The 25,270-nt window shown below is 40.2% G+C and overlaps 1 protein-coding gene across 2 annotated transcripts in view; it reads left to right on the top strand.

Annotated features, from left to right (window-relative positions):
* The first annotated feature begins 6,082 nt into the window (after window positions 1–6,082).
* SMARCAD1 (SWI/SNF-related, matrix-associated actin-dependent regulator of chromatin, subfamily a, containing DEAD/H box 1) overlaps window positions 6,083–25,270 on the top strand; it is a 42,227-nt gene continuing 23,039 nt past the window's right edge. The window contains exons 1-6 of one of the 2 annotated variants that reach the window (XM_063422143.1): window positions 6,083–6,293; window positions 6,530–6,672; window positions 12,918–13,089; window positions 14,972–15,152; window positions 18,161–18,221; window positions 23,378–23,466. In XM_063422143.1, coding sequence (XP_063278213.1) covers window positions 6,543–6,672; window positions 12,918–13,089; window positions 14,972–15,152; window positions 18,161–18,221; window positions 23,378–23,466 — 633 coding nt within the window. In that variant the 5' untranslated portion in view covers window positions 6,083–6,293; window positions 6,530–6,542. Of the gene's footprint in view, window positions 6,294–6,529; window positions 6,730–12,917; window positions 13,090–14,971; window positions 15,153–18,160; window positions 18,222–23,377; window positions 23,467–25,270 lie in introns of both variants that reach the window. The other variant, XM_063422142.1, reaches the window with a different exon arrangement.

Genomic DNA, 25,270 nt, shown 5'->3' with positions numbered 1-25,270 from the left:
TCTCCACTTAATCTTTTTCTGTGTGCATTTACAAAAACCATTACTCCAGTTTTTAAATAACAAGATTTGAAGTAACAAATTATAGGAGGTTATAACGAAACCCAACGAAAGTATAAAAACAGCTCAAACGATGATTTTAGGTTTTTTTCTTAGAAAAATAACTGGTCTATGTATTTTTAGGATTAGATGATTTTTTTTAACCAGTGCAGACATGGATTCTTTTAGCACTCTATTTGCAGTAAAATGAGGGTTTATGATTTAAAAGCATGAATTGGACAAAAAGTGGTATAAAACATAAATGTATGTAATGAAAAATTGTATACGCTTTGCTCCAGCTCCTTTGAGATTCAGAATAGTACATGACAGAACTCTGCTACACTTATGCACTAATAACATGCTAAATTTTATTTGTTTAAGGCCAAATTCTGGTCTTGAAAAATACTCTTTCAGAAGTCCAGTTCAGCCCTTCTTCCTCTCAAAAGTAGCTGGGCAATATAGCTGGATCAGGTTTTATAAATACAATTTGAATACGAAACAAAACAAAACCAAAACAAACAAAACACTGTAAAAATATTAGGTACAAATATGTATTTGCTCCTGTGTCTTTATTTATGCAAGCCTCGTTACATTGTTTTGGTGAATTATGGGGACAGTTATATGAATGCTGAGCCAAAGAACTTGCATTTCCTGTTCATTTTTATTCTGTCAGTTTCTGTACTACACTATGTCAAAAATGCAACACTATAGAAGTTACAGCAGTATTGCCTTATAGAAGCAAGCTAAAAAGTAAGTATGGAAGTACACACTGGAAGAGTACTTGTTTCAAGTGATTCAGGAGAACTAAAAGACCTTTTGGCCTGCACTTTTGAGGTTATGATCTTCTAAAATTGTTCCTCGAAGCAAAAAAGTGATTTGTCTGTGATTTGCAAATAATATGTGAGGTCTCATCTGAAGGTAACAAACCAAAATCCTTGATAATCGTGCATGTTTATACAGTTTTGACACTTCTTTTTGTTCCAATGTTAATTCCTTATGTATTAAATAAACAGCAGGTACTGCTTTCCTTTCTAGAATAATTTTCTCAATACAGATTGTAAGTGCTCAGGATATGTAGGATGCCGTCAAATCAGGGGTGCTGAGGAATGACAAACTGGGCAGTAGATGATGACCCACCTGCTATCATGAATGGATTAAAGGATCTAAAAATAGCCTGCAGTCCTGTGGTGAACTCTGCATGGGTGATGTGCTGTGGGAGCAGAATGAAATGGGAAACTCCATGGTTGTCCCAATGAAACTGGTGTTCCAGCCTTAGGCAGATTTATCCACAGTTCAGCTGGTGCCTGTAGTAATATTCACCGGAAAGTTAAAACAAAATACCCCAGCAGAAGTGTCATGGATGCATGGTTTCAGACAAGTCACAGCCTTTTGAGAGCTTTGACTACAGTTAGCTTGATTTATGAGAGACCATTTGACCAAATGAATGAAATGGGTAGCAAGCTCAATGTCTGAAATTCTACACTCAAGTTTTTATCTCTCTTGTTTCTTAATCAAACACACATAAACTCAAAAAAGAGCAACTAACCACTTAAAAGAAATAGAGAAAAATAAACTATAATGTGTTTACTTTTTAACAAATTATATATATATATATATATATATATATATATATATATATATATATATATAAAAGTCACCCATATATACACACCATAAGCTCAATATTAAAATAACAGTACTGCAAATAAACTACCTCAAATAACCTCAGGTGAGAAAAAAAAATAGTAAAAATGTTCTAGAATGGTAGTAGAATAGTATAATGGTTCATGTTCCTAGAAAACATGAACCACAATAGACAGTTTTAAAGTATCTTCATACACACAAAAAATGATACTTATATAAAGCAATACCAACATAAACCCTGTCATACTACAAAACCAGTCTTATTCTCTTATTCTTTCCCAAAGAGTGGGTTTTTAAAATTGTTTGCTGAGTAGAAAAAAAAAAAAAAAAAGACAACCTTGTCAATGCAATGGAAAGTAAAAAGGAAAAAAAACCCTTGGTAACAGAGAATAGATAGTTCTGACCTGAGGCCTTACTCTGCCATCACTGTGCAGTTCACACAAGAAAATAGTTTGGATATTCATATATTTAGATATGGTGAGGTTGCTACAGCAACATCATGTGCTGCATACAACTCTAGCTGCTTTTTCAGTGGCAGCTGAATTTTTTTTTCACATTTTAATAAATTTTAATTTTTTTCTTAGGTTTTTACTATTATTATTATTTAGAATCAGGTACAAACCCACTGGCATTTGACAACTCGTCTTGTTGCTCACGATTTATAACAAAGCAGAAACACTTTCCACCAATCCTATACAATATTTGGGTGCAAGCCCTAACAGAAGTGCTGTAAGGCTTTACCTGTCACAGACCCTGTTCCTTTTACACTACAAGTACAACTTCAGTGGTTCTCACGAGGTAGCTGAGATAGACCTTCCCTTGATACAAAGTTGCTTAAAGTGACAGGGCACAAAAAGGGCATGAGTCTAAGGAACAATAGTTGAATCAACAGAGACTTGTCAGGAATGGCGGTAGATACATTTTGTCTTGGCTGATTATTTATCCGTGAACAACAATTTTACTGCCTTGCCAATTTGTAAAATGTAGTACAGAATGTGACTCTCTGTATCTCACCAGATTTTAACTCCTATTATCAAACTCCTAAAAGTGAATTTCCTTCTACCAAGGACAATGCAAATTCAGTTTGCATCAATTTCAAAATGAGTAATTTTAAACTGATATTTTTGTTTTCTTTTGCTTCTTCAGTGTACAGGCCATTATTATATATCACTGATCTATAAACCTTCATAAAGTTCTCTGAAGGCCTACATACCATCTGGTATGCTCCTCTATCACTAGCATAGCAACAAAACTGTGTCTTAAGTAAAAACAAGTCAAATGTAACAGCTCTAATGTTGCATGTAAAGCAATTCTGTATATAAATAGATTCTTTCCAAATTTCTGCTGCCATCCTTAGAAAAATAAAATCTCACAAATCAGCCTTAAAAACAATAGCAGACAGCAATCTGTCAGTTCTCCAGTAAGCACAAGCTGTCTAACCAGTGTCATAAGCACCTCAAAAAAAGACATTTTGCCTGCCTTGCTTGCCAGGAATACACAATGGCTTGTTAATAATACTAATACCTACCAATTACCCAGTCTTTCCAAGTTCAAAACACTGTAAAAACTGAAGTAATCTGCTGCAGCATTCTCTAGGTTCATGCTAATTCCTGTAAATAAAGTGCTTTTAAAATCTGGCATGTTCTGGAGTGTTCTATTTAATCCCCTTCATTTTCACTTCATTTTCTTATCTTGAATTTTTCTGCCAATTTATGGGTATTTTCTTATTACTTTTTTCCCAAGATTAATGTTCCTGACTGCCTTGTCACAAACACAGACTGACCTGAGTGTATGCTCCTCTTTACACTTACTTTCTCCAGTTTCGTCTTTCTTTTCTCAACTTTTCAAACTTATTCAACTGTGCAGCCTCACAGCCCATTTGTCTGCATATTCAACAATATTGCTTGAGTGTGCCCTCCAAGTCAGTCAAACAACATGACTTGACATCTATCACATGGCAGAGTTTGTCATCCTTTCCTCATGGAAAAAGTGGTCAGAGTCTTATCAGAGTCCTTAACCTTTGGATGTTCAATGTTTTGCAATTAGTCAGTGTGAGGCAAGCACATCAGTGGTGCTAACAGCAGTACCAATGCTTTGCAGAGAAGCTCATGAGTTTTGCCATGGTTATCAGGTCCCAAGAAAGAGATAAATTCTCTGAGCTAAAGTAAAAGTGTCCTCATGGACCACACTTTTTTCCTGCTCTAACCCACACCCAGCTTTACTTCTGTACCTACAAACTTCTTTATTCTCATTTTTGGGATAACTTGCCTGTTAAGTGGGTGGAATTTCAAGCTGGTATGAGTCTGAGCTTGTGCTGACAGGCAAAACTCTCTTCACACTGACCTGCTCTTTGCATGAAAGCCCATGAAAGCCTTTTTATATGTCAACAGTGAGTCTAGCCCTGGCACTCCCTCTCCAGCACAATTCAGTCCTCCTCAGAGGATAACCTCAGGGGATAACCTCAGATGATCTCTGAACTGCACTGTTCAGACACCAGCCAGTCTGTAAATCCACCTGTGCCTTGGCATCTGCCTGTAGAGGTGAAATCACTCTTCTGTCCACTTACACTGCCACTTATTTGTATTTTGAGTTAGCAGAACGCAGTTTCCAACAAATTTAAACTCATCTATTATTCAAATTGTAGATTAATATTTGATGTCAAGGCAAGACATCATCACTGAAGCTTGATTTCCTTCTCAGGAAAGAATCAGAATCTTTTTGCTTCTCAGGTGTTTGGCCGCTGCAATTTAAAAGTCAAATAATTTTAATGGTGAAGGAACATCCTGTGAGCCCAGAACTACAGAGCTAGTACAATGGATGGGTAAGTGGCTTCTTTTTCTGGCTTTCTGTAAACTAGCATAATCTCTCCAGAATGTCTTTCTTAGCTGCTGCACCTGCCTTCTCAGTATAATTCTTATTCATTTCTGGCAGGCCTTGAAGCACTTCATATCACAGCTGGCTGGTATGTGAAAGGGCAGACATGTAAAGGTAGTTTCAGTACCTCTTTGCCACTTCAACATTTAAGGCCACGATCTCAGCCCATGGCAACGTTCTCTGTGCAATACCAGGTAACCTCGGCTGTCTTGGCACACCTGGCTGCATGTGCTCTGCGACCACATGTCCACTGAAACCCAGCATGGCAGCAGGTCCTGACTCAAGACAGCAAAAGGAGGTGTTTTCCCACCTATTCTGCCAAAGGAACACAATATCAAGGAACATGAGCTGAAAACTGTCCTAAACCCACACCTTTAGATAGGGTACCACCTAAAGGATGGGGTGTCATCCAGAGGGACCTGGACAGGCTTGAGAAGTGGGTTTATGGGAATCTCATGAAGTTTGACAAGGCCAAGTGCAAGGTCCTGCACCTGGGTCAGGCAACCCCTGGTATCAACACAGGCTAGGGAATGAACAGATGGAGAGCAGCCCTGCTAAGAAGGACTTGGGGGGTGCTGCTGGGTGAGAGGCTGGACATGGTCTGGCAATGGGCACTGACTGCCCAGAAGGCCAAACGTGCCCTGCGCTGCATCCAAAGCAGTGTGGTCAGCAGGGAAGGGAGGGGATTCTGCCCCTCTGCTCTGCTCTGGTGAGAGCCCACCTGCAGGGCTGCATCAGCTCTGGGGGCCCAGCACAGCACAGACACGGCCCCATGGATCGGGTCCAGAGGAGGGTCACTGAGACGGTCAGAGGGATGGAGCACCCCTCCTATGAGGAAAGGCTGAGAGAGTTGGGATTGCTTGGAGTAGAAGAGAAGCCTTTGGGGTGACCTAACTGTGCCCTTCCAGTATTTGAAGGGAGCCTACAGGAAAGATGGAGAGAGACTTTTTACAAGAGCATGTAAGTGGACAGAACAATGGGGAATGGCTCCAAACTCAAAGAGAGTAGGTTTATATTACATTCCAAAGAAATTCTTTACTGTGGGAGTGATGAGACACTGTGGCAAGTTGCCCAGAGGAGTTGTGGATGCCCCATCCTGAGACGTGCTCAAGGCCAGGTTGGATGGGTTTTTAGCAGCCTGGTCTAGTGGAAGGTGTCCCTGCCCATGGCAAAGTCATTGGAACTAGGTGTCTTTATGGACCTTCCAACCTAAACTATTCTTTGACTGTATGACCCCATATTTTAGAGTTCCACATCTCCTATGATGGTCTTTTCGCACTTCTCCACCCAAACTTTACAATTTGGAAGTGGGAGGGGCGCGCGGTGTGAACACGCGAAGACTTAGAATCGAAAACTCGTGCGGTATCTGGAGTTGGAACCCGCAAATCTGTCGGTCCTGGCGGCAGCCGGGTGGAGCCCAAGGCCTCCAGCCCCACACGGCGCCGGCTCCCGCCCCCTCCGGGCACCGCCTCCCGCCGCTCTCCAAGAAAAAGGCGCGAAGGCGCACGAGCCCGCGCGCACCGGACGGGCGAGGCGATTGGCGGGTGGGGTCCTGACGTCATCGCCGCGCGCCGGCAGTCCCGCGCACCGCTGCTGAGGGGAGCCAGCCGTGCTCCCGCCGCCCGGGCCGCATCCCGCCCTCCCGCCGGCCCGAATTCCTGTCCCGGGGCCGGCCTGGCTCCTGCCGGCCTTGCCGCTACCTCTCACCGCCCCGCTGCGGCCGCCCCGCTGCGCGACAGGTGCGTGTGGGGCCCGCCGCTCGTGCCCGGGGGGCGCCGGCCGCCGTGAGATGAGGAGGGAGGCCGGGGGAGCGCGAGGGAGAGGAGAGTGGGTGGGAGGGCGATGGATGGGCAGGCAGGAGCCTTCCAGCTGCCTGACAGCGACCCTGGCCGCGCCGGCCGGTCCCTTCTTCAGCGTTTTCCTGTCTGTATTAGACGGGCCCTGCCATCTCTCCCCTTCTCGGCTTTTCCCACAGGAAGGTTAATAATATGAGCCTCTACAATTTGGACCGGTTCCGCTTCGAGAGGAAGGGGAAGGGCGCGGAGCGGGAGTCGCAGTCCCGGCCGGCGGCACCCGATGCTGCTGCGGCGGTGGGCGCCGCTGGAGGGGATGGGGAAGGTACGGATGACAGCAGGAGGCCAGACACTCCGGCTTCGGATGTGTCTGAGACAACTGGTGAGTCAGGTGCTTTGCATGCAGCGTAAGGGCAGTGTAAGTACGTGATTTCTAGAAATAAAGTAGTTGTCTTTTGGTTTCGTGTTTGTCTTTTCGGGTTTTGCCCCCTTTGCTCGTTTTACAAACGTGTTTTTCTGTGCACGCATTTCACAACAGTTTCCACAAAAGTATCCTCATTTGTATGAGATAGTGTATGCTCTAATTGAACTTGTGCGTTTACAGGTAAGTTGGTAACCTTCTGAAATAACTTGGGTTTTTTCCAATTGATTAAATAAGTGCTAAATTAAATGCTGAAAGTGTGTTGTGTTTTCCTATTTATAAACTTTGTTGACACGTACTTTAGTGGAAATAGGAAGAAATAGCTTTTATTTGTCTGATGGATGCAACATTGTAGACTTAACTTTTTAGTGGAGTACTTGGCTAATGCATTGTGGAGCATCACAGAGGGAATTGAAAAGAAAGAGAACAGTTTCTTTTCACTTGGGCCTGGTTTTATAAAGAGCTGAGAGACCTGTTAGTGATTCTCAGAAGCTGTGTTAATGGTTTCGTTGTACTGTTTGTCCTCTTTTGGGGCAGTAGCTTGAGGTTTTCATGGAAGTGTCAAAAATTTGATTGTGTTGTAGTGTATCGGTTTCCTTTGGCTGAGACAGTAGGGATGTGCTGTTCCTGTTTGGATTTATTGGTTAAAACTAATGACTGAAGTTGCTGTCACTGTGTAATCACATTCCCCATATGTTTTTCTCGTTACTTGAGGAACAGGCAGCATCTCCTGCTGATTATTTGGTACTTCTCAGACATGCCATATAGCTTCTGGTACAGTTGTTGATTTACAGGTGTTACTGGAGAGATCAGACGGACTTTGACTATGTATTTATTCAGAAATGAAATAATAATGTCTGTTGATGTTATTTAACCACGTTGTTTGCACATGACTTTCTCTTGGTGCAAGGCAGTTTTCCACAATACCTTATCTACGTGACAACAGAGAACCTTTCATGTGCAAGGAGGAATTCCTCATTTAAAGCTGAGCCAAGCCAGAATTATGGGAGGTGGATTTTACTCTTCCCTAGATTTTCGTTTAGTGCAGGTTGACTGTTTTTAGTTGATTGGGGTGCTCTTGTGTTTGCATTAGAAAATACTAAGCAGTGTTCTGTGTTAAAAATCTATAAAACATGCAAGTTGCCAATCTGGAATTGAGTAACCTCTACCTGAAAAGAATGTTTTGGTGACAGGGAGAACTTTACAGAAGAAGCAAGCAGCTGTTAGTTCTGGCTTCTGCTCATGTGTCTTTGTAATGCTTGTATGGAAAAATGGGCAGTCTGAAGAAATGCATTTTGGAACAGGTGTTCCCTTCCTGTTTGTGGTAAATCATTGTCTTGTGCTGTGGAGGACTTACTGAGTGCAGGGGCCCTTCTTGAACTGTGGATGTAGCTGTGCAGTAGTGGATAGTTCTGCTTGTTTTGTGGCTTACTGTTGTTGGGATTTACTTTATTTTAATGTTACCTTTCTTCCTTTAATCTGGCTGTGGGCTTTGTCAGTGTAAGCATATAGCTAGACCATAACTGCCAACAAATTTTAGTGCTTGTTTTTCAAAATGCTGATTTCCCTTGACTTAAATTCTGCAGGGGTAGCACTGTGGAGAAGGGATGTATTTAGAGGCATGAGTTTAGATACAAGGTAATAAAAAGGAAGGTGAAGGCCAGCCTAAAAGAAATGTAATGCAAGGCTAAGTAGTTGTGAGGAAAACTAGTGGGAGATGATGGTAATTAACAGTGAAACAGGGTAGAGTGCAAGAGCAGGCAAAACTACAGCAGGTGTCCAACTGAAATAAGCATCCCTGGACACAGATGCTGGTGTACAACTGGGTTGCTAATTAACATTTAAAATTGAAATGTAATTGGTAGTGCTCTGCATATATGTAATACTTCATCTTGCAGGGATATTGAGTGTTTAAAGAAGGTCAAGTGGTTTAGTGACTTTTTCTCCCACTTATTTGCACATAAATGTTATGTAACCTATTTAAAGCATTGATAACCTTTTAAGAAATGAAATCACATTTTCTACATCTACCAAAGTTAACAAAAAATGAAATGCTCAGATTTTGTCTGCATAATATGAGGCACTTAAATGTAATGTAGAAGACTAGATTTGATTAGCAGCTGCCTGTCCTCCTTGTTTCCTAATTATTGTCAAGAAGACAGAATTTTTCTTGGTTTGGGTCAAATAAAACAATCAGCTTTGTTGTTGTTATTGCTGAATGGTCACGGAGAAGGCCCAAAGATGAGTTTATGGCACTGTGTGCTCTCTGCTGCTGACTGCACCAACAAGCCAGGCTATGGAGTTGTTCTGTACAAGAAGCACTTTACACCAAGTTCACCAAAAATAACTTGCCCTAATGCTTAGTAAATCATGTGAGGACAACAATTATTCAGATTTCTTCTGAGGACAAACAAAGTGATTAACAAAGTACTGGTACAAGAAACTGGGGCAAGAAGAGGAGAGTGATCTTTATTTCATTTATACAAACAAAAATGCTATTAAATAGCTAATGACTGGGTTTTTGTTCTATTTCCTTTGGTATCGTGCAACCACAGTGTGTATCTAAAAGGAATTACTTTTTCCTTCAAGAACACAAGTAGTTCTGTATAATTTCCAAGAGATTTCTTCAGATTTCTGTTTTATCAAATGCCCTGAAATATGCATGTAACAAAGTTTGGGACTGTCTAAATGTCATCCATCTTCAAAAAATATAGTCAGATGTTGTCGCTTGTGTCATGAGGCACCATTATCTTTTTAGCTATTTTCTTTAGTTTTGTTTTCACAGAACAAACTTATATTGATTGGTAGATTGTTCTAGTGGTAGATTGTGCCCCATTTATGTCTGTAGGTCATGCTTCTCGTTCCTTTGTGTTGCACATGCATCCTTTATGTCTTAATAAGCAATTTGTGGTTTGTTGGCCACAAGAATTGGTCATCTTTGTGCACTTGTCTGTACTCAAAATTACACAGACCTGCCATTACTTTGCAGCCAGGTTGTAGGGAATAATTCTGAACTGCCTTTACTGAGGGATAGAAACCAACTCTGGAGACAGTTACCAAATTATATACAGTACATATCTCTAAAAAGAGTTGGAAAAATACACTGGAGTGACTTACTACAGCTTTTCATGCAAATTAGTATTATTTACTGAATAGTTTTATATCTCTTAATCTGTTAAGGAAACACTGAAGCATCTTAATTTTCATTTAGATGTCTTTAATTATGTAAATAGCTGGATGTACTAAGATAATGAGATTATTCTACACAGTTGTAGAAATGGAGCAGAACTGCACAAATTAGAATAATTACCAACATGAATTTCAAAATGAGGCTTGTATTCAGGTCTCAAAAAGCATGTTTACAAAGCTTCCAAAAAGAATTGAAATAAAAGTTGTAAAAGAAATTAAGCTACAATATATAACCCTGATATTGATGGGTGGTTTTGTTTTGTGCTGTTTGACTATGTATCTTAAATGACTACACTTTGAGATTATAATGCTCAGCTCACTTGACCTGGAACTCCTCTTTTTTTGTTCTGTTGTCATTTTCTTGAGGATCTGAGGAAGTCCTGTCTTGCTTATTTCTCAGTTCCTAGAGTGTAATTCTGCCTAGAGTGCTTATGGGAAAAGGTGATGACTGCAGAACTTAGTGAAGTTTTCTAAGGGTGCATGAGAAGATAATTTGAAGTAATTATCATTTTAAAATGGGTGCTTTAAGAATACCTTAGAATAATACTGACATCTAGGATTATTTTAGCCAATGGAAAAGACTTTCCTTTGAAAAAGTAATACTTACTAGCTTGTAGACTTCAGCAGCATGTGCTTGATACTGCTTTCCAAAACTAGGTGGAAGATACTTTCTATTTGACAATGCTTGTTGGACAATGTGGTAAGCCTCTTAAGTATTGCCTCAGTTTTTGCTTTGGTTTTACCTTTGTTTTCACTTGGGAGAGAAGAAGGTGAGTTTCTTAGAGTGTGGTGTATAATTTGTGTAGGAGGTTGTGTTTAGAATTACAGGGCAGTGTATTCTCTTTTTATGATAGCAAAAATCGGTTGTTGTTGTTGTTGGGTTTTGGTTTTGATGTGTGCATGTAGGAATACTTACGAGTGCTCCTATTTCTGGCCTCAGAGTCAAATACTGGTCTTACAATTGCAGACATTCCTTAATAGTTCTTTTGAATTGCCTGTAATCAGAAAATTCTGCCTCCAACAATTACATATTGTGGCAATAACTTTAATCTGTTACTACTCTACAAGGTTACAGTCTGGTCTAAATATGAGGACTCCTAATTACATGTGTTATTTCTGCTTCCCCCCAATTAGTAGGGTACTCTGTTCAGTGGAATAGGTGAAGGAAAGGCAGAAGACTGAGCTTTTTTTTGAGAGGGAGGATGGATTTTTTCCCCCCCACGTAACTCAGCATTTTATAAGCATGGCAGTTAGGAGCTGTCATGAAGACTGGACAGTAGTTGCTAAATTAAATAAAAATAAAATGTGAAATCACGAAGTGAAACAGTAAATACTCTTTATATAAATATAAACCTTGCCCAAGGTTTATACTGTAAAGAATAAAATTACTTTTAAAACCATCATATTTTTGTAAAATTTCCATGTGTTTTGTTTTAAAATTCAGTAAGGATGCCTCTTAGCAAAGTTGTCATGAGTACGTGTCATTTCTGTGTCACGCTGCTTGCAAGGGAACATGTTTGGAATTTAGTGACCTACAAGGCAAAGATCCATGAAAACTGCCTTGATATCTTCTGTTAATTCAGTATAGATGTGAAATTCTCATATTTCTTACAGACCTGTTTTGATATTGAATCACATTTTTTAATGTATTTTGTATTTCTATTCTATTGTGATAGTCCTTGCCCTGATAACCTAATTTCATAATGCTCCCAAAGGTCTCTTTTGATCCTTCCCTGTGTTCATCTAAAAACTTAATCAGTTTTCAGATGAAGCAACTGCATCAAGGGCAACACATCTGCATCCTAAAATGAACAGATAGAAGAGGGTACTGCTCAGGATGCACTGCCAACATGTTGTTCTTGGATGCAGGGAGGTCTGTCTTGGAACAGTGTACTACTGCTTCAGAACTAATAATTTTTAGGCCTTCCTAAATTTGCATGTGTATGGGTTTTTCAAAATAAGATTCATTTGCAAAGTGAGACTTTTGCCTCTTCTGGAAATCATTACCATAATCCTATATTGTGTTTGGAAAGTGATAGAAAATATTTCAATTTTGATAACTCAGCTAAAATTAGGTCTTTTATCACAGATGAAGGATTAAATGTCATGTAGCTCCTTTCTGCATTTGACTATCAGATGAATATATTCTAGCTTTGTCTCTGTCTCCTGTTTGCTGGCAAATCAGCTTTGCAAACTGCTCTGGGAAACCTGGTGTGACTGTGTGAGTGTGGACTGTAGCTGCAAAGGAGTCTTGGTCCCAGCTCAGGTGCTGCCAGAGTGGCGTCTGGATGGTTGGACAGGGAAGTTTCTTTGACAACGTGAAGTCTTAAGGCTTCAGTGATTGCTTTTTTGTACTGTCATTGAACCCTTGTTGATGTTTCCTCATAGACACTGAGGAAACATCCCTTTAACCACCATTAAGCTCCATTTTAAAGTTGTTTTCTTCTTTTTCTGTAGTGTACTCAGTAACATTTGATGCCATATTTTTTTAGATTACTGGGTGCCTTTCCTTTCAAAGCCTGTGCAGCTTCCTGTTTCAGCAAATAGCTTGTACTTCTAGGATTTATCTCTTTTCTTGCCGTTCATTCAGTGCTGCCAGTGAATTATTTTAAATTTATTTTCCACAAGATTTCTTTCATACTGAAAATGCTCTCTGCAGCTGTCATGTTCTCTGCTCTGTGCATCAATTTTTCTCTCTCATAGATAACAACTTTTAAACTTTGTAGTATAAAAATTGTTTGCTTGATGTAAGAGGGCTGAAGATTGTCTGCCAGGTAAGTTCCCACTTTAAGGAATGCAGCTTACAGGAATTTTCTATGCATGAGGATGTGAGTTCTGTTTAGCTGGCTGTTGTGTCTCTGAAAGAAATCACAGCTGCCTGATGCTCTAAGTACAAATAAATATTTGAAGTCCTAAGTCATTGTCTCCTCTTTTTTCTCCTGTTGAAATGGCTTGCACAGACTATTCCACTGTCCCAGAAACTCCTGAAGCTCAGAGGACAATGAAAGAGTCTTATTTCAAGCGCCATCGAGGGCTGCAGTTCTTTGATGAGTCCGACAGTGAGGACGAGGAGCCAAGAAACGTCGGTGCTGCCAAAGAAACCAGGGCTCCGAGGGATGAGCCAGCCCTAATGTACGCTTTGAGCCAGCTTTCTGTCGTGTCTCTGCACCCTCGTAAGGTGTTCTAAGTGGAAACACTTAACTGAAAATCAGAGCCTAGGTTGGGTTCTGGTTTATTCCTTTGGGATTCAGCTACTCCTAACTAAAATCTACTGGTTTTCCAGGGAAGAAGTATCCAGCTAAAACATTTTCTCAGAGGGATGAGTTCTGTGATGTTCATTTATACATTTGTGCCTTTGCCCTTCTGAAATACTTTTAGTGCAACTTGAAAACCTTACTGTAAAACACTTGCTTTACTAATTTTAAACTGTTGGAGTTGATTTTTTTTTTGTATATGCAACTATATTTGACAGGGAAGCAAATGGATCTTCAGTGTGTAGTATGAGTACCAAGATAAACTTATATATGAGTTGCACCGTGTGTTTCCTTTGGATAGTGAAAACTATTTCATTCCTAAGTGATTTAGAAATTTATATTTTTGAAGGTACTGGGAGGGAAGAGTCGCTGTGTGTGTGTGCTAAAAAGGCAGCATTGAGAGAGCAGGTGAGACAATGTAGATGGACATCTGCAGCCATTTGGAACAGTTTAAAGGAACCCTTGCTAGTTACATGTCTGTGTGGTAATTGTGCCCTGTAGATGTTCTTGTATTTCTAAGCAAAATAAAATGGCTTAACCTGCTTTTTTGATAGTCTAGTTGAATTAATGGACAAAAACCTTTGTGGGAATTGCAGGCTTAACAGGTATAGTCTCTTGTCAGGTTTGCAGTTGTACACAGGACATGGAGTTACTGGGGGTTTACAGCAGAAGTGAAATAATGCATTTTCCTGCTGCTGTTACCTGAAATTCTGACGTTGTGTTGTTTGGTTTTTTTTTAGTGTTTCTCCCAACAAAGTTTCAACTTAAGGCAGCCACTTGAAAAGGAGAAAAAAAACTAGCACTTACAAGTGAGCTCCTGCTTCTGCCTGTGATTTGAGTTGTAAATTGTGCAAGGAGACAGAGGTGGCCAGCTGGTTGCATGCATCAAATTGGCTTGTGTGCAGTGCTATGTAAATGCAGTTACACTGCTTCTGGGATCAATCCCACCTGGAAGCAGTTCAAGTGGTTTTGTACCATGTGGAGCTGGTGCTGATAAGGCACACAGGACACAACTTGCAGGGCCACTGCTTGCTATTCCTATACTGTGTTGCAGTTGGTGGGAGTTAGAGGTGGACAGCAAGGTGGTTCCTGGTGGGATTGATGAACATGAGGCTACATTCCCTTGTATTCCTCAGTATTCCCATGTAGCCACCAGGCACCTCAGTACCCAACACTTTGTCCCAGTATGCTGGCTTAGGTGCTGATTGATGTCTACAGAACCCACAGAGCAGTCTCACAAGTGGCTGTTCTGGTCGAGGTAACAAACAAACGGAGTGTTTGGAAACAAGTGGCAGGAGTTAGCTGGAATCTGTCCAGACTTAGGAACTCTGGCTTGTGCTGAATTCTGGCTTTGCCAGAATCAGTCAATTCAGTGTCTGTATTGTGCATTTTAGTGCATGTGTTACCTAGTTTGGGGGGTTTGTGGGGTTTTTTGGGCGATTACTTCCTTTTTGCAGAGTATCCTAGCTTCCCTCCTTCTGAGCAAGGTACAGAACAGAAAGCACAAAGTTTAGAGTAGAAAACACATATTTCCTAAAGAAAATGTGCCACAAGTTTTGCTACCAGAGAGTCACTGTCTGGACTCTGTTGGAAAAAAAGGCAGAATCTAACACATACAAGTTGATTCAGTGTTACTGAATGCATCTAAATGCATTTTGTGCAGTCCTGGTGGGTTTTGTCTACAGTAATGTTCCGGTAGAGTAAAACATTCATAAGCAAAAATTAATGTGAATTCTTTTTTTCTTCCCTGTATATTGTAGCTCTGAACCGTCTGATCATGATGATGACCAGCCTGAAGAGGAAATGCCCCAGCTGGCACTTGTAAATGGTGGGAAGCAGCAGACAGCTGTGAAGGAGGATGTAGAGGAACATGCCAGAGACTCAAAGCTGCAAACAATGAAGGAACATTTTCCCCAAAGAAGTGACCAAGAATTATTAAAAGTAATAATGCTCAGTTCTTTGAATTTTTTCAGTTATTATTTTGTAGGCAGTTTTTCTAAGCTTCTGACTTCATTACAGGGTACAGTCTTGTGGTGGATTAATACTGTCTAGATGCCAGGTGCCCACTAAAGCTGCTCTGTCACTCTGCTTCTCACCTGGACAGGGAAGAGAATAGAATGACTCATGGATTGTGATAAATTCATGGAGAGATCGCTCACCAATTACTGTCATGGGCGAAACAGACTCGACTTGTGGAAAAGATATAATTTACTGTCAGTCAGATCAGAGTAGGGTAATGAGAAATTAACCTAAATCTTAAAACAGCTTCCCCCAGCCCTCCCTTATTTTGGGGCTTAGCTGTATTTGTGATTTTTCTCTATCTCCTTCCCCCCCACACCAGTGGTACCTGGGATATCGGGACTACAGTCAGTTCATCCCTGCCCTCTTCAGCGGGAGGACTCTTCATACCCTTCCATTTTTCCAGAGTTGGATCCCTTTCTATGGCATGCAGTCCTTTAGCAGCAAGCTGCTCCATTGCAGGTCCCTTCCACAGGGTTACCAGTCCTGCCAGCAAACCTGCTCCAGCATGGGCCATTTCTCCATGGGTCCTACCAGGAGCCTGCTTTCAGGGGGCTTCCCACACTGTCACAGCCTCTTTTGGGCATTCATCTGCTCTGCTGTGCTGTTCTCCACGGGCTGCTGGTGGATCTCTGCTCCACCTTGGACCTCCATGGGCTGCAAGGGCACAGCTGCCCTCACCATGGGCTTCACCACTGGCTGCAGGGGAGTCTCTGCTTCAGAGCTGGAGCACCTCCAGCCTCCTTCACTGACCTTGTGTCTGCAGGGCTGTTTTTCTCTCATGAATTTGTCTTCCTCTCTCCTGCTGCAGATGTGTTGTTCCTCCCCATTTCCCTACACCCCTTCCTTCTTAACTGCTGCTGCCACTGTCACTGATGACTTGGCCTTGGCCAGCAGCAGGACTGTCTTGGAGCTGATTAGCACTGGCTCTCTTGGATATGAGGGAAGCTTCTGGTGCCTTCTCACAGAAGCCACCTCTGTAGCCCCTGCCACTGTCAAACCTGGCCATGCAAACTGTGCAGTTCTTAATGTTGTTTTGTTAATAGCAGGTAGGTGAAAGTACAGCTGTGTATGTTCCACATACATGGGAACTTGGAAATCTATAAAAATGAATATATAGACATGCACTTCAAATAAACGCCTTTAGTGGGTTCAACAACAGTGAACTCCAGGGTATGGAATTTTTTTTGAATATTTCTTTGTTGTGACTTTTAAACTTAGTTATATGGCTGTCTCTGTTGATAACTATTGGTAACTGCTGTTGTTGGAATGAGCTAACTGATGAAACAGAATGAGAAATCACTGCCATCTTCCAGTAGATGAAACACTGTGCAAGCTTGCATTTAGGACATTTAACATGCAAAGACTTAAGGACTTCCACTGAGGCAAAGGGTGGGTTTGAATGTACTGTAATGTAATCTGATTATGCTGACATGTGAACGTGAGAGCTCTTGGCCATTGTCCAGTGTACAGTACGAATCTACAGGTAACTCCTTGCAAGTGAGATATGGTGGTAGCTCATTACGGTAAAATACTTTTAGTACAGTACAAGGTAAGTAAGTTTTTAGCAAGGTTACTTTTCGATGCTAATATGTAACTAGGTTTTTCACTAGCCTTAATTTATAAAGCTGAATGCATTTAGATTAATCTGTAAAGTTTCCTGGTTGTTGAAGTGGCATTGAAGAAATAGAGATGTTTTACTGTTGCTCCTTGCTGGGTATTTTGTTTCCCAGTGGATCAAGCTTTGTGCTTAGGCTCCCTTTGTTTTGGGAAGAACAAAAGGGTTGCAAGTAGTAATTTTTGAATTTTTCTCTTGAACGTTGTAATTACAATTTGTTGTGTATGTCCAGAATGTATCTTTTTCAGTTTTTGGCTGCATAGAGTTTATTTGATTCAAAGACTGATAGGAGTTCATTGTAGCTTAGTAACTTGCTAGAAATGCTGTGTGGTGTGTCTAACTGCTGCTTTGTGACTTAGCTGCTGAGTCTCATGTAAGGCCAATGGTGTTTCTTGTCAGGAGAAAGCAAGATAGCTCCTGTGTCAGCAGAACTTTGTAGAAATTGGAGGCTGTGCAGATTTTTTTCTGCAGTTACACAGCTGCAACATTTTTGAAGGAGGGCAGAGGAATATCAGGCAAATCTGTTGTTCTTTCATGAAGGATCTGGAATACGCTGTCCTGACAAACTTGACACAACTGATGAAGGCTGTTAAGAAAAAAAAACTATGAGCTTTTTGAAAAGGAAATTGTGCCATTGTAGCAAAATTTTAAGATGCTGTTTCCAAATGTGCGCTGATACTTGGGAATCAGGATTCCTCATAACTTCATTTTTTGTGCGGGTTTTTTTCAGATTTGTAACTTTTAGGCCATTTGCCTTTGTTGCTGTTACCTTTCTTGAAGAAAGCCTTCTAGAAGTCTCAAGATGCAGTTTGTAAAACAGGTCTATGTTGGGAGTATGTGAGGATGGAGAAACAATATAGCACTGCAAGGATGTATTGATAAAGGCTCATTATACACTTCATGCAGTTACAGGAAATGGATCAGTGCATCACAATAGTATTCAAACACTTTGAGTTAATAAATTAGGGCATTTTATATCTTGTTTTGTGACATTAGCATTGAATAGTCTTTGAAAAAAAGCTTCTAAGTAAATCTGCAGGGTGTGTTTGTGAAGTAGGAAGAAAGCCATAATAAATAATGTTGTATTAAAGATGTTTCCAATATGTGTCTGAAAGTGTTTCCCAATACAGCTTATGTGATTAGTACAGCTAATTTGATACCTCTTGGTTTTGCTCTTGGATTTTATAATACATGTATATTTGCAGGGCTTTTTTAGTGTGTTTCTCAGTCACAGCTGATCCAGCATTGTCTTCCTCTGTTCAACTGGATTAAATTTCTCCACTTAGCACTTGCCCCTTTTTTTTTTTTGCAGCTGATAGGATCAGCATGTACAGTGGATGAAGCAGTAGCTACTGATTTGAAGCTCAATAAAGGTATGTTTAACAAAAAAAAAAGCCACAAAACAAAAAATCCCAAACTTTAGAAGCTGTAGCTCATTCAATGAAATTGGTTGGGAGGTATTTAAAAATGATAAAGTTTCTGCTGAAAGTTACAGTATTGTTTGTTTATTGTAATAACACAAAACAGAATTTACAGGCTTTGCAGGGAGAAAGGTGAAAAGAGGATGTGCACCAAAAATCTGTAAATAAAACCAGCAAGGGGAATTTGTTCTGTGAAGTTCAGGATTGCTTTGCTTGTGGGTTCTCAAGTGATTCTGTTCTTGATGGTTCCTTCTTTATTCAGAACTTAAGGCAAATAGTAAGGGGTTAGCAGAATTAATTGTAAATGTTCTAGGCAAGCAGTCTGGTAGTATGGAAAAAATGTACTGGGTATGTCGTCATTAATAAGTAGATATTGTTTGTATCAAGGCCTATCACAGATTTTTGTTCAGGTTGTTTTTAAAACCTGCTTGCAATTGTGAGTAAGAACTGTTAGTCTTAAACATTAGACAGATCCCCCTGGTTCTCTAGCAAAACATAACCCAAACCATGCTTTTGAACCCTCAGAGCTTATTTAGGGGTGTCTGTTTTGCATATGAATTTATGCAGTCTCATACTGTTACCAAAGCAAAATAAAAAAACCCAACACATTTTGTGGGAGTGCATTGTAAGTGTTAGATGTGTCAAAGGGTCATAATTCTTGGGCTTAAGTTATGTTTCTTGACATCACCCAAGTCCAGGGTTAAGCCTTGTCTTATATTTTTGATTTGTTGGAGTTGGTCAGGAAGAGTGGAATGCTTATATTATAGAAGGCAGATCAATCATCTGTTTACAGTTCAGTTGTCAAAGGTTTTCATGAGGTATCTTCATGGAAATGATGGAAAAAGCTATTTATGATCACTTAATCACTTCTTGATTAGTTGTTTTGAATAGCTCATGCATCTTTTCATGCATGATCCTATGCATTTGGAGCCATATGGCTAGGATGAAGTTTATGCTGAAGGAGAACTGATTTACTCCTGTTTTTAAAGTACAAAATCTTTTGTTTATTTAATTCCTCCTGTTGTACTTACTGTGTTTTCATTTTCTTATATTCATATAAAGGTGCAAAGATTTTTAACAATTTCCAAGAAGCTTTCAGAACATTCAGGCTAATTTCAGTGAAATGATGCTTTTGTGTTTTGTGTTGTTTGATGGGTTGTTTTTAACCAAGCAAACCGTGAGTTTTATCACTGTGTGCATGGTCAAATTCTTGGATGCTGGCAGTAGGAAACAAGGCTAGCAGAAATTTAGCAGGTTTTGAGAAATACACCGAGTGCTGCTGTTCCTGGAAGACTGATTACTTTTCAAGGATTTTGATAAGTATTAATCCAATTTAAGCTGCTATATGTCCTTTAACTTTGTTGCAGTTCTCAGTGTTTGAACTAAATCACTTTGATTTCTGGTATGTAGGCCCTGCCTTTTGGCCATTTTTGTGTTGATTTAAGAATGTTGTTTCTCATCCTTTTAATATGAGCCACAGAAACTCTTCTTGGCAGCAAAATTCTCACTAATCACAGCTGTTGTGTAAAATATTTAGTCAGGAGTAAGTATGCCTGACAGTGATGGTATAAATCACTTCGTTTTGGACACATTTTTTAAAAATGGAGACATTACTGAACATCTGCTTTAACTGTGTCAATTTCAGATATGCTTTACTTGTTGTGAATTGTTGACTGTGTGAGAGATCAAGGCAAGATACAGTTTTGTGAAGCTTGGCTTTGTGAAAAAGTGTGACCACAGTATCCTTGAATTTTTCTGTCCTTCCAAATGACAAAAACCTTGTATTTATAGCTTGAATTCAATAGTTGTGTAGAACTAAACCAAGAAACAGTGCAGATTTTTAAAATATATCAAGATTAGATTGAAAATACATGTCTAAGATGTGAAATTGTAGTCACACCTGTTGCTTGTGATTTGTTTCTAGTGTTGTTGTTTTCTGTACATCTTGAAAACTACAAAGGTGATGGGTGTGCTTCTGAGCTGAAGCCTCATGTAAATCTGTCTGGTATTCACTACTTTTTGAGTAGTCAGAAATTACTGTTTTCTTTTATCATGATGAGGGAAGTCACAGTAATAAAAGGGTTTTTTTTGTTAGAGGTAGCAGCAAGTAACAGGGGAAATAATTAGAGATGCTCCTCTAAAATTTGAGACCTTGGAGCTACTTTTCTCATTGCTCATTAGTTATAAAATATATGGGGAGAACAGGGGTTCCTCTGGAAGGCCTGGTGGGCTTTGTCTGCACTTCAAGGATGATTCCTATCTAACAGTAAGAGTTTCTTTATCCTTTCAGCTGTATACTCCCTTAGCACAGGAAGGAAAAATTAAGTGTACTTTGAGAAGTGGATGTCTTCAGAAAGTTGTGACTTCTTTTGTCATTTGCAAATATGTTTGGTTTCCAAAGACCACAGGTTGATTTTTAAATAATTCTGTGTTTCTAGGTTCCTGAGACCATGATTTTCCAGATACTTTGTTTCAGTTCAGTTGCCTCTAAAATTGCTCATGATGGGGCTTCCTTCAAAGGCTATCCAATGTTCAGCCCATGACCTAAAAGCAGGAAAATCTTTGAAATACTCCTATATCCAGCCCATGTATCTTTTTAGGGCAAAGAGGGTCACTGTTTTTGCAGGGTCTCTGTTCACATTCAGAATTATCCATCTTGAATACAATTTTAATTGAGCTTAAGAAGTAATAGCACGAAGATGTCACGATCTGATAGATGGTTGTGATGGTTCGTTTTGATTTCAAGTGCAAAAAGAGGAAAAAAGAACTTAGTTTAACTAAAATCAATGTATCTTTTATTGATAACCACAATTTTCCATAGAGGAAAAAGGAAAGAAAGAGAGAGAGAGGAGAAAGAAGAAAAAAGGGGGTTACAGCTACTGACAGCAGACTCGAGTCCTCTTGATGCTGAGCCAATAGACCACCTTCGCAGTCCTCGTGGCGTGCACCAACAGATCCGCCAGAGAGATCTCAGATGGCCCTTCTTCAGGGGAGCTTATTATAGTCCTTTTTCGAGGCAAGGGGCAGCTTGCCAGGTAGATTTCGTGAGCGATGCTGTCTTCTTGCACAATGAGAGAATTGGGCAGGCTGGGCTTTGCAGTAGGTACAGGACAGACCAGTCCAGAGCACAGCTCAGCAAACACGGCTCAGATACCGTGACGGTCCCATTGTTTCTGCACGGGTTTCCAGGGGAGGTCTTGGTCCCGTGAATACACTTGCAGGAGAAACCTGGATCCCGCCTCAGTCAGGCAAGAATTCCTGTGCTGCAGTTTCAGGGTCCTTGGGGTCTCAGCCTCTGTCCTTGTTCGACAGTTGGGAGGCAGATGAGGGGTCTTCAGACTGACTCTCACAGATGGCTCCAATGACTTATACTGCTTGACCCAGCAGCAGCCTGGGAGCTCCTAGTTTGGATATCAAAACAACCACACATTTCTCAAACATAAGGTAGTAGCAGGCATTTCCTGGCAATTTTGTTTAAATTAGGTCTTAGGCAGAATGGTCAAGGTCTGAATGCTGAAGGAGAGCCTCCACATGCACATTCTCTGGATACTTTGAATTGTGCGTCTTTTATTTATTGCGGCCTTCCAGTACAAGAGCCTGTAGTGGCAGAAGAAGGGGGAATGGCTTCAGTTTGAGAGGGCAGGTTTAGATAGAAATCAGGAAGAAATTCTTTACTGTGAGAGTGGGGGGCCACTGGACCAGGTTGCCCAGAGCAGCTGTGGATGCCCCATCTTTGGAAGTGTTCAAGGCCAGGTTAGATGGGGCTCTGAGCAACCAGATCTAGTGAAAGATGTCCCTGCCCACAGTAGGGGTTTGGAACCAAGTGATCTTTAATGTCCCTTCCAACCCAAACAATTCTGTGATTCTATGCTATTTTTACCTAAATATATATAAATACATAGAGTTTGAAAAATATCTTAACAATGTTTTCTGGTATCTCTTAGTATGTCATTAATTTAAGGAAGAGTTGCTAGTACTTCATTTTTCTTTTGGATGTTTTAATTTTTTTTTTCAATATTTATATGCCACTTCTCTGATGTCAGAGTGAATGACTGTAGTAGAAAATTTATTTGGCAGTATTTCCACACAAAGTATCTTCTTGTACAAAAATTTGGCTACTTCATGTTCCAGAGTTAAAACTATTTTGATCATGCAGACAGTCTTCTGGGTGGGAAAGCAAATGTGCTTTTTGTGTGTGGGGAGGTGATGTGCTTATTCACTGGTCTCCCAGGGCAGGCTGAGAGGAGAGGTTTGCCAGAGATGCTGGTACCAGACACCAAAGCTCTGCAGACACTTACTGTTCTAGAGAAGATTTAACTTTCAGTACTATTAGAGATCATGGACTAGGAATTTTCACAATGATTTGTTCTGGTCATGCTGCCTAAGCCAAGCTGGTGTGCAGAAATACTGGTAACATGTTCTTGCCTTCATGAGCCGTGCAAGCAGCAGTCTGGAAGTGCACCTGGCTGGGCAGGCCTTCATGCTCAGATGATAATCTCCTGATAATCACCGGGGCCCAAAGATAGTCAGAAAATTATGGCTCATGTGGACTATTTGTAAGTGATAAGGTTATCACAGTCTTAATATGCATAGTTTTCTTTGAGACATCTGGATTTAATGTTGAAAAGCATTTGGTAACTGCTCTGGTGTGCACCTGAGCCAGAAATCAGTCATCAGCACTTTAAGATTGGCAGTGATGTACGTATTCCAACACACAGATGGGCTTCAGCCTGGAAGAAATACCACCTGAATAAAACCAGACACAGCTACACCTTTATGCAACTTGTATGTAACAACATGTAACAATTATTAAGAAAGAGGAATAAAATGCTATTTCAGTTGTTATATATGAGATGTAATTACTTGATTAATTGCCAGACTGCTGAAGATAACTTAGAGGTAGATAAGCATGTACCTTCAAGCAACTGCTTTGCTTCAAGTTTCAGTGTGTCTGTGGCCTGTAGTAGGAAATTGTTAGGGAGACTGGTAAACATTGTGCAGGTAACAAGTAGCAACTACGTTGTTGTAATAATTAAGGTATCCTACTGTTTTGGGGTGAATTAATGCAAGGAACTAATCCTTCTTTTCCATCTCAATCATTTTTGAAGCTGCTTCTGGTAAAAGGAAACTGAGAGATTCTCCCACAAATTGCAGAACTAAAAATGAGCGAGTTGCAAAAAAGTCAAAAGCTAGTTATGTAAGTACTGTGCTTTTCTCTTTGTGCATTGTAAAATAAACAGAATTACCTGACTTGGTCAGTGACAGTGGTGTGTTTTATCAGAAAATTAAGTCAAATCAGGTCTTGCCATCTGGAGTTTTTTGTACTTTTTTTATTGTTGACATTCTGAATGGGATTACCTGCTTTGTTCTTTAGTGCTTGTGGATTTGTATCACAGTAGCCAGTACACTGCTTTGGTGGAAGTAGTTGATGGCAGGTAGCAGTGTGTGAGGCTTAGTACCATTCAGGTTTTGTGAACATGAGTGGGAATTACAGGCTCTGGATCACTTTTCCTCCTCAGGTCATTCCTTGTATTTCCTCAAGCGCATGAAGTTAACATCTTTTGCTATATCTACTGCTATTCTTTGTCATAGATGTTGCTTACATATTTGAAGCTCTACAACTGAGGGAAATCTTTATAAATGAATTAGTTACATTTAAAGGAATGACTGCTTTGACCTCTGCTAGTAAAGGGAAACTGTCTCATTTCCTGGGGCGTTCAGGATGGTATTTGGCAGTTTTCCACTGTTTTGCAGTGCTCTCATGAGGCCAGCTCCCAGGCACTCCAGTAGACATTCTTGAAAGTCACTTATGTAGAGAAAGGGAATATTACATAAATTCTGAAGGTTGGATGAAGGAGGGTGACTGTGGTGAAATTTAGGCTAATATTGCCCTCAGAGAGAACCAAATAAAGAAAACACAATTCTTTATTAAAGCAAAAATATTACCACTCATTTGTAATACCTTCTTTCTGAAAGAGAGGTGTGAACTGGGTTTGCTCCTCCTCACCAAACGCCTGGTTATGAAATGAGGCTTTAGTTAATTATTAACCAGCCAGCCTAGCAAACAATGCTCCACTGGTTTTATACATCAGCTTGATTTCTGTTCTTAACTGTTTCATTACAGTTAAAGAGAGAAGGATTGGAAAAAAAACCAAATGTGGGATATGGGTTTTTAGAACTAATTATAGAGAACTATAGTGAGAACTTGCAGGTTTTTTTTCTTAGTCTTGCTTTTCCTTGTGGTTCCTATGACCAGAGCATACTTGGGCAGCTCTTCTATGGATTGTAGCTGCTCTCTTAGTGATGCTGTAGACTCACTGAGAAAAGAAATAATGTCCTCTGTTACTCACAGTGGCTCTGGGTTAACATAGTTTGTGCACCTTCAGCAAAATAAATGTTGATCCAGCCTGTTGGTATCTCTGCTGTAGACAAATAGTTCTGTAACCACTTTGCATTCAAAGCTCTAGGAAGAAACTCATGTAGTTCTCAACAAAGCAGAGCAGCTTGTGGCCCATGGAAGTTTTGGCATCTGTTGACTTCCATTTTGCAGGCTGGTAATAGCTGGTAGGGAAGCTACCAGCTTGATGAAAAGTTTTACCAGTTTTTGATGTGACTCCATGACATAATATTTGTGGATATTTTTACCCATAGATCTTAATATAAACACAGCATTTGACATGTTTGTAGGCTGTGGTGGGTTAAACACTGCATGCTTAATAAGTGAATCTGATCACCAACCCTGACATCTTCTGCCTTAAATATCACCCAGAATTGTTAATAACTTTTGATTTTGAAGCAGAATAAACCAGACAGTTCTAAATTATTTGTATTTTGGTATATAACTTTGCACTATGTAAGCTTATCAAGTAAAGAGTCCAAGTTTTTAATGACTGAAGACATTTTCTATGTTTGTGAAGGTTTTGGTCTTTCTTTGATCATTGACTGTGTATGAGGAATCACTTCAGTTTGAATTTGTCATGTCATTTTGTCATTTAGAGTAG

Source organism: Prinia subflava, chromosome Z, assembly GCF_021018805.1.
Source record: "Prinia subflava isolate CZ2003 ecotype Zambia chromosome Z, Cam_Psub_1.2, whole genome shotgun sequence".
Classification (NCBI taxonomy): Eukaryota; Metazoa; Chordata; class Aves; order Passeriformes; family Cisticolidae; genus Prinia; species Prinia subflava.
This window is presented reverse-complemented; position numbering and strand designations above follow the sequence as displayed.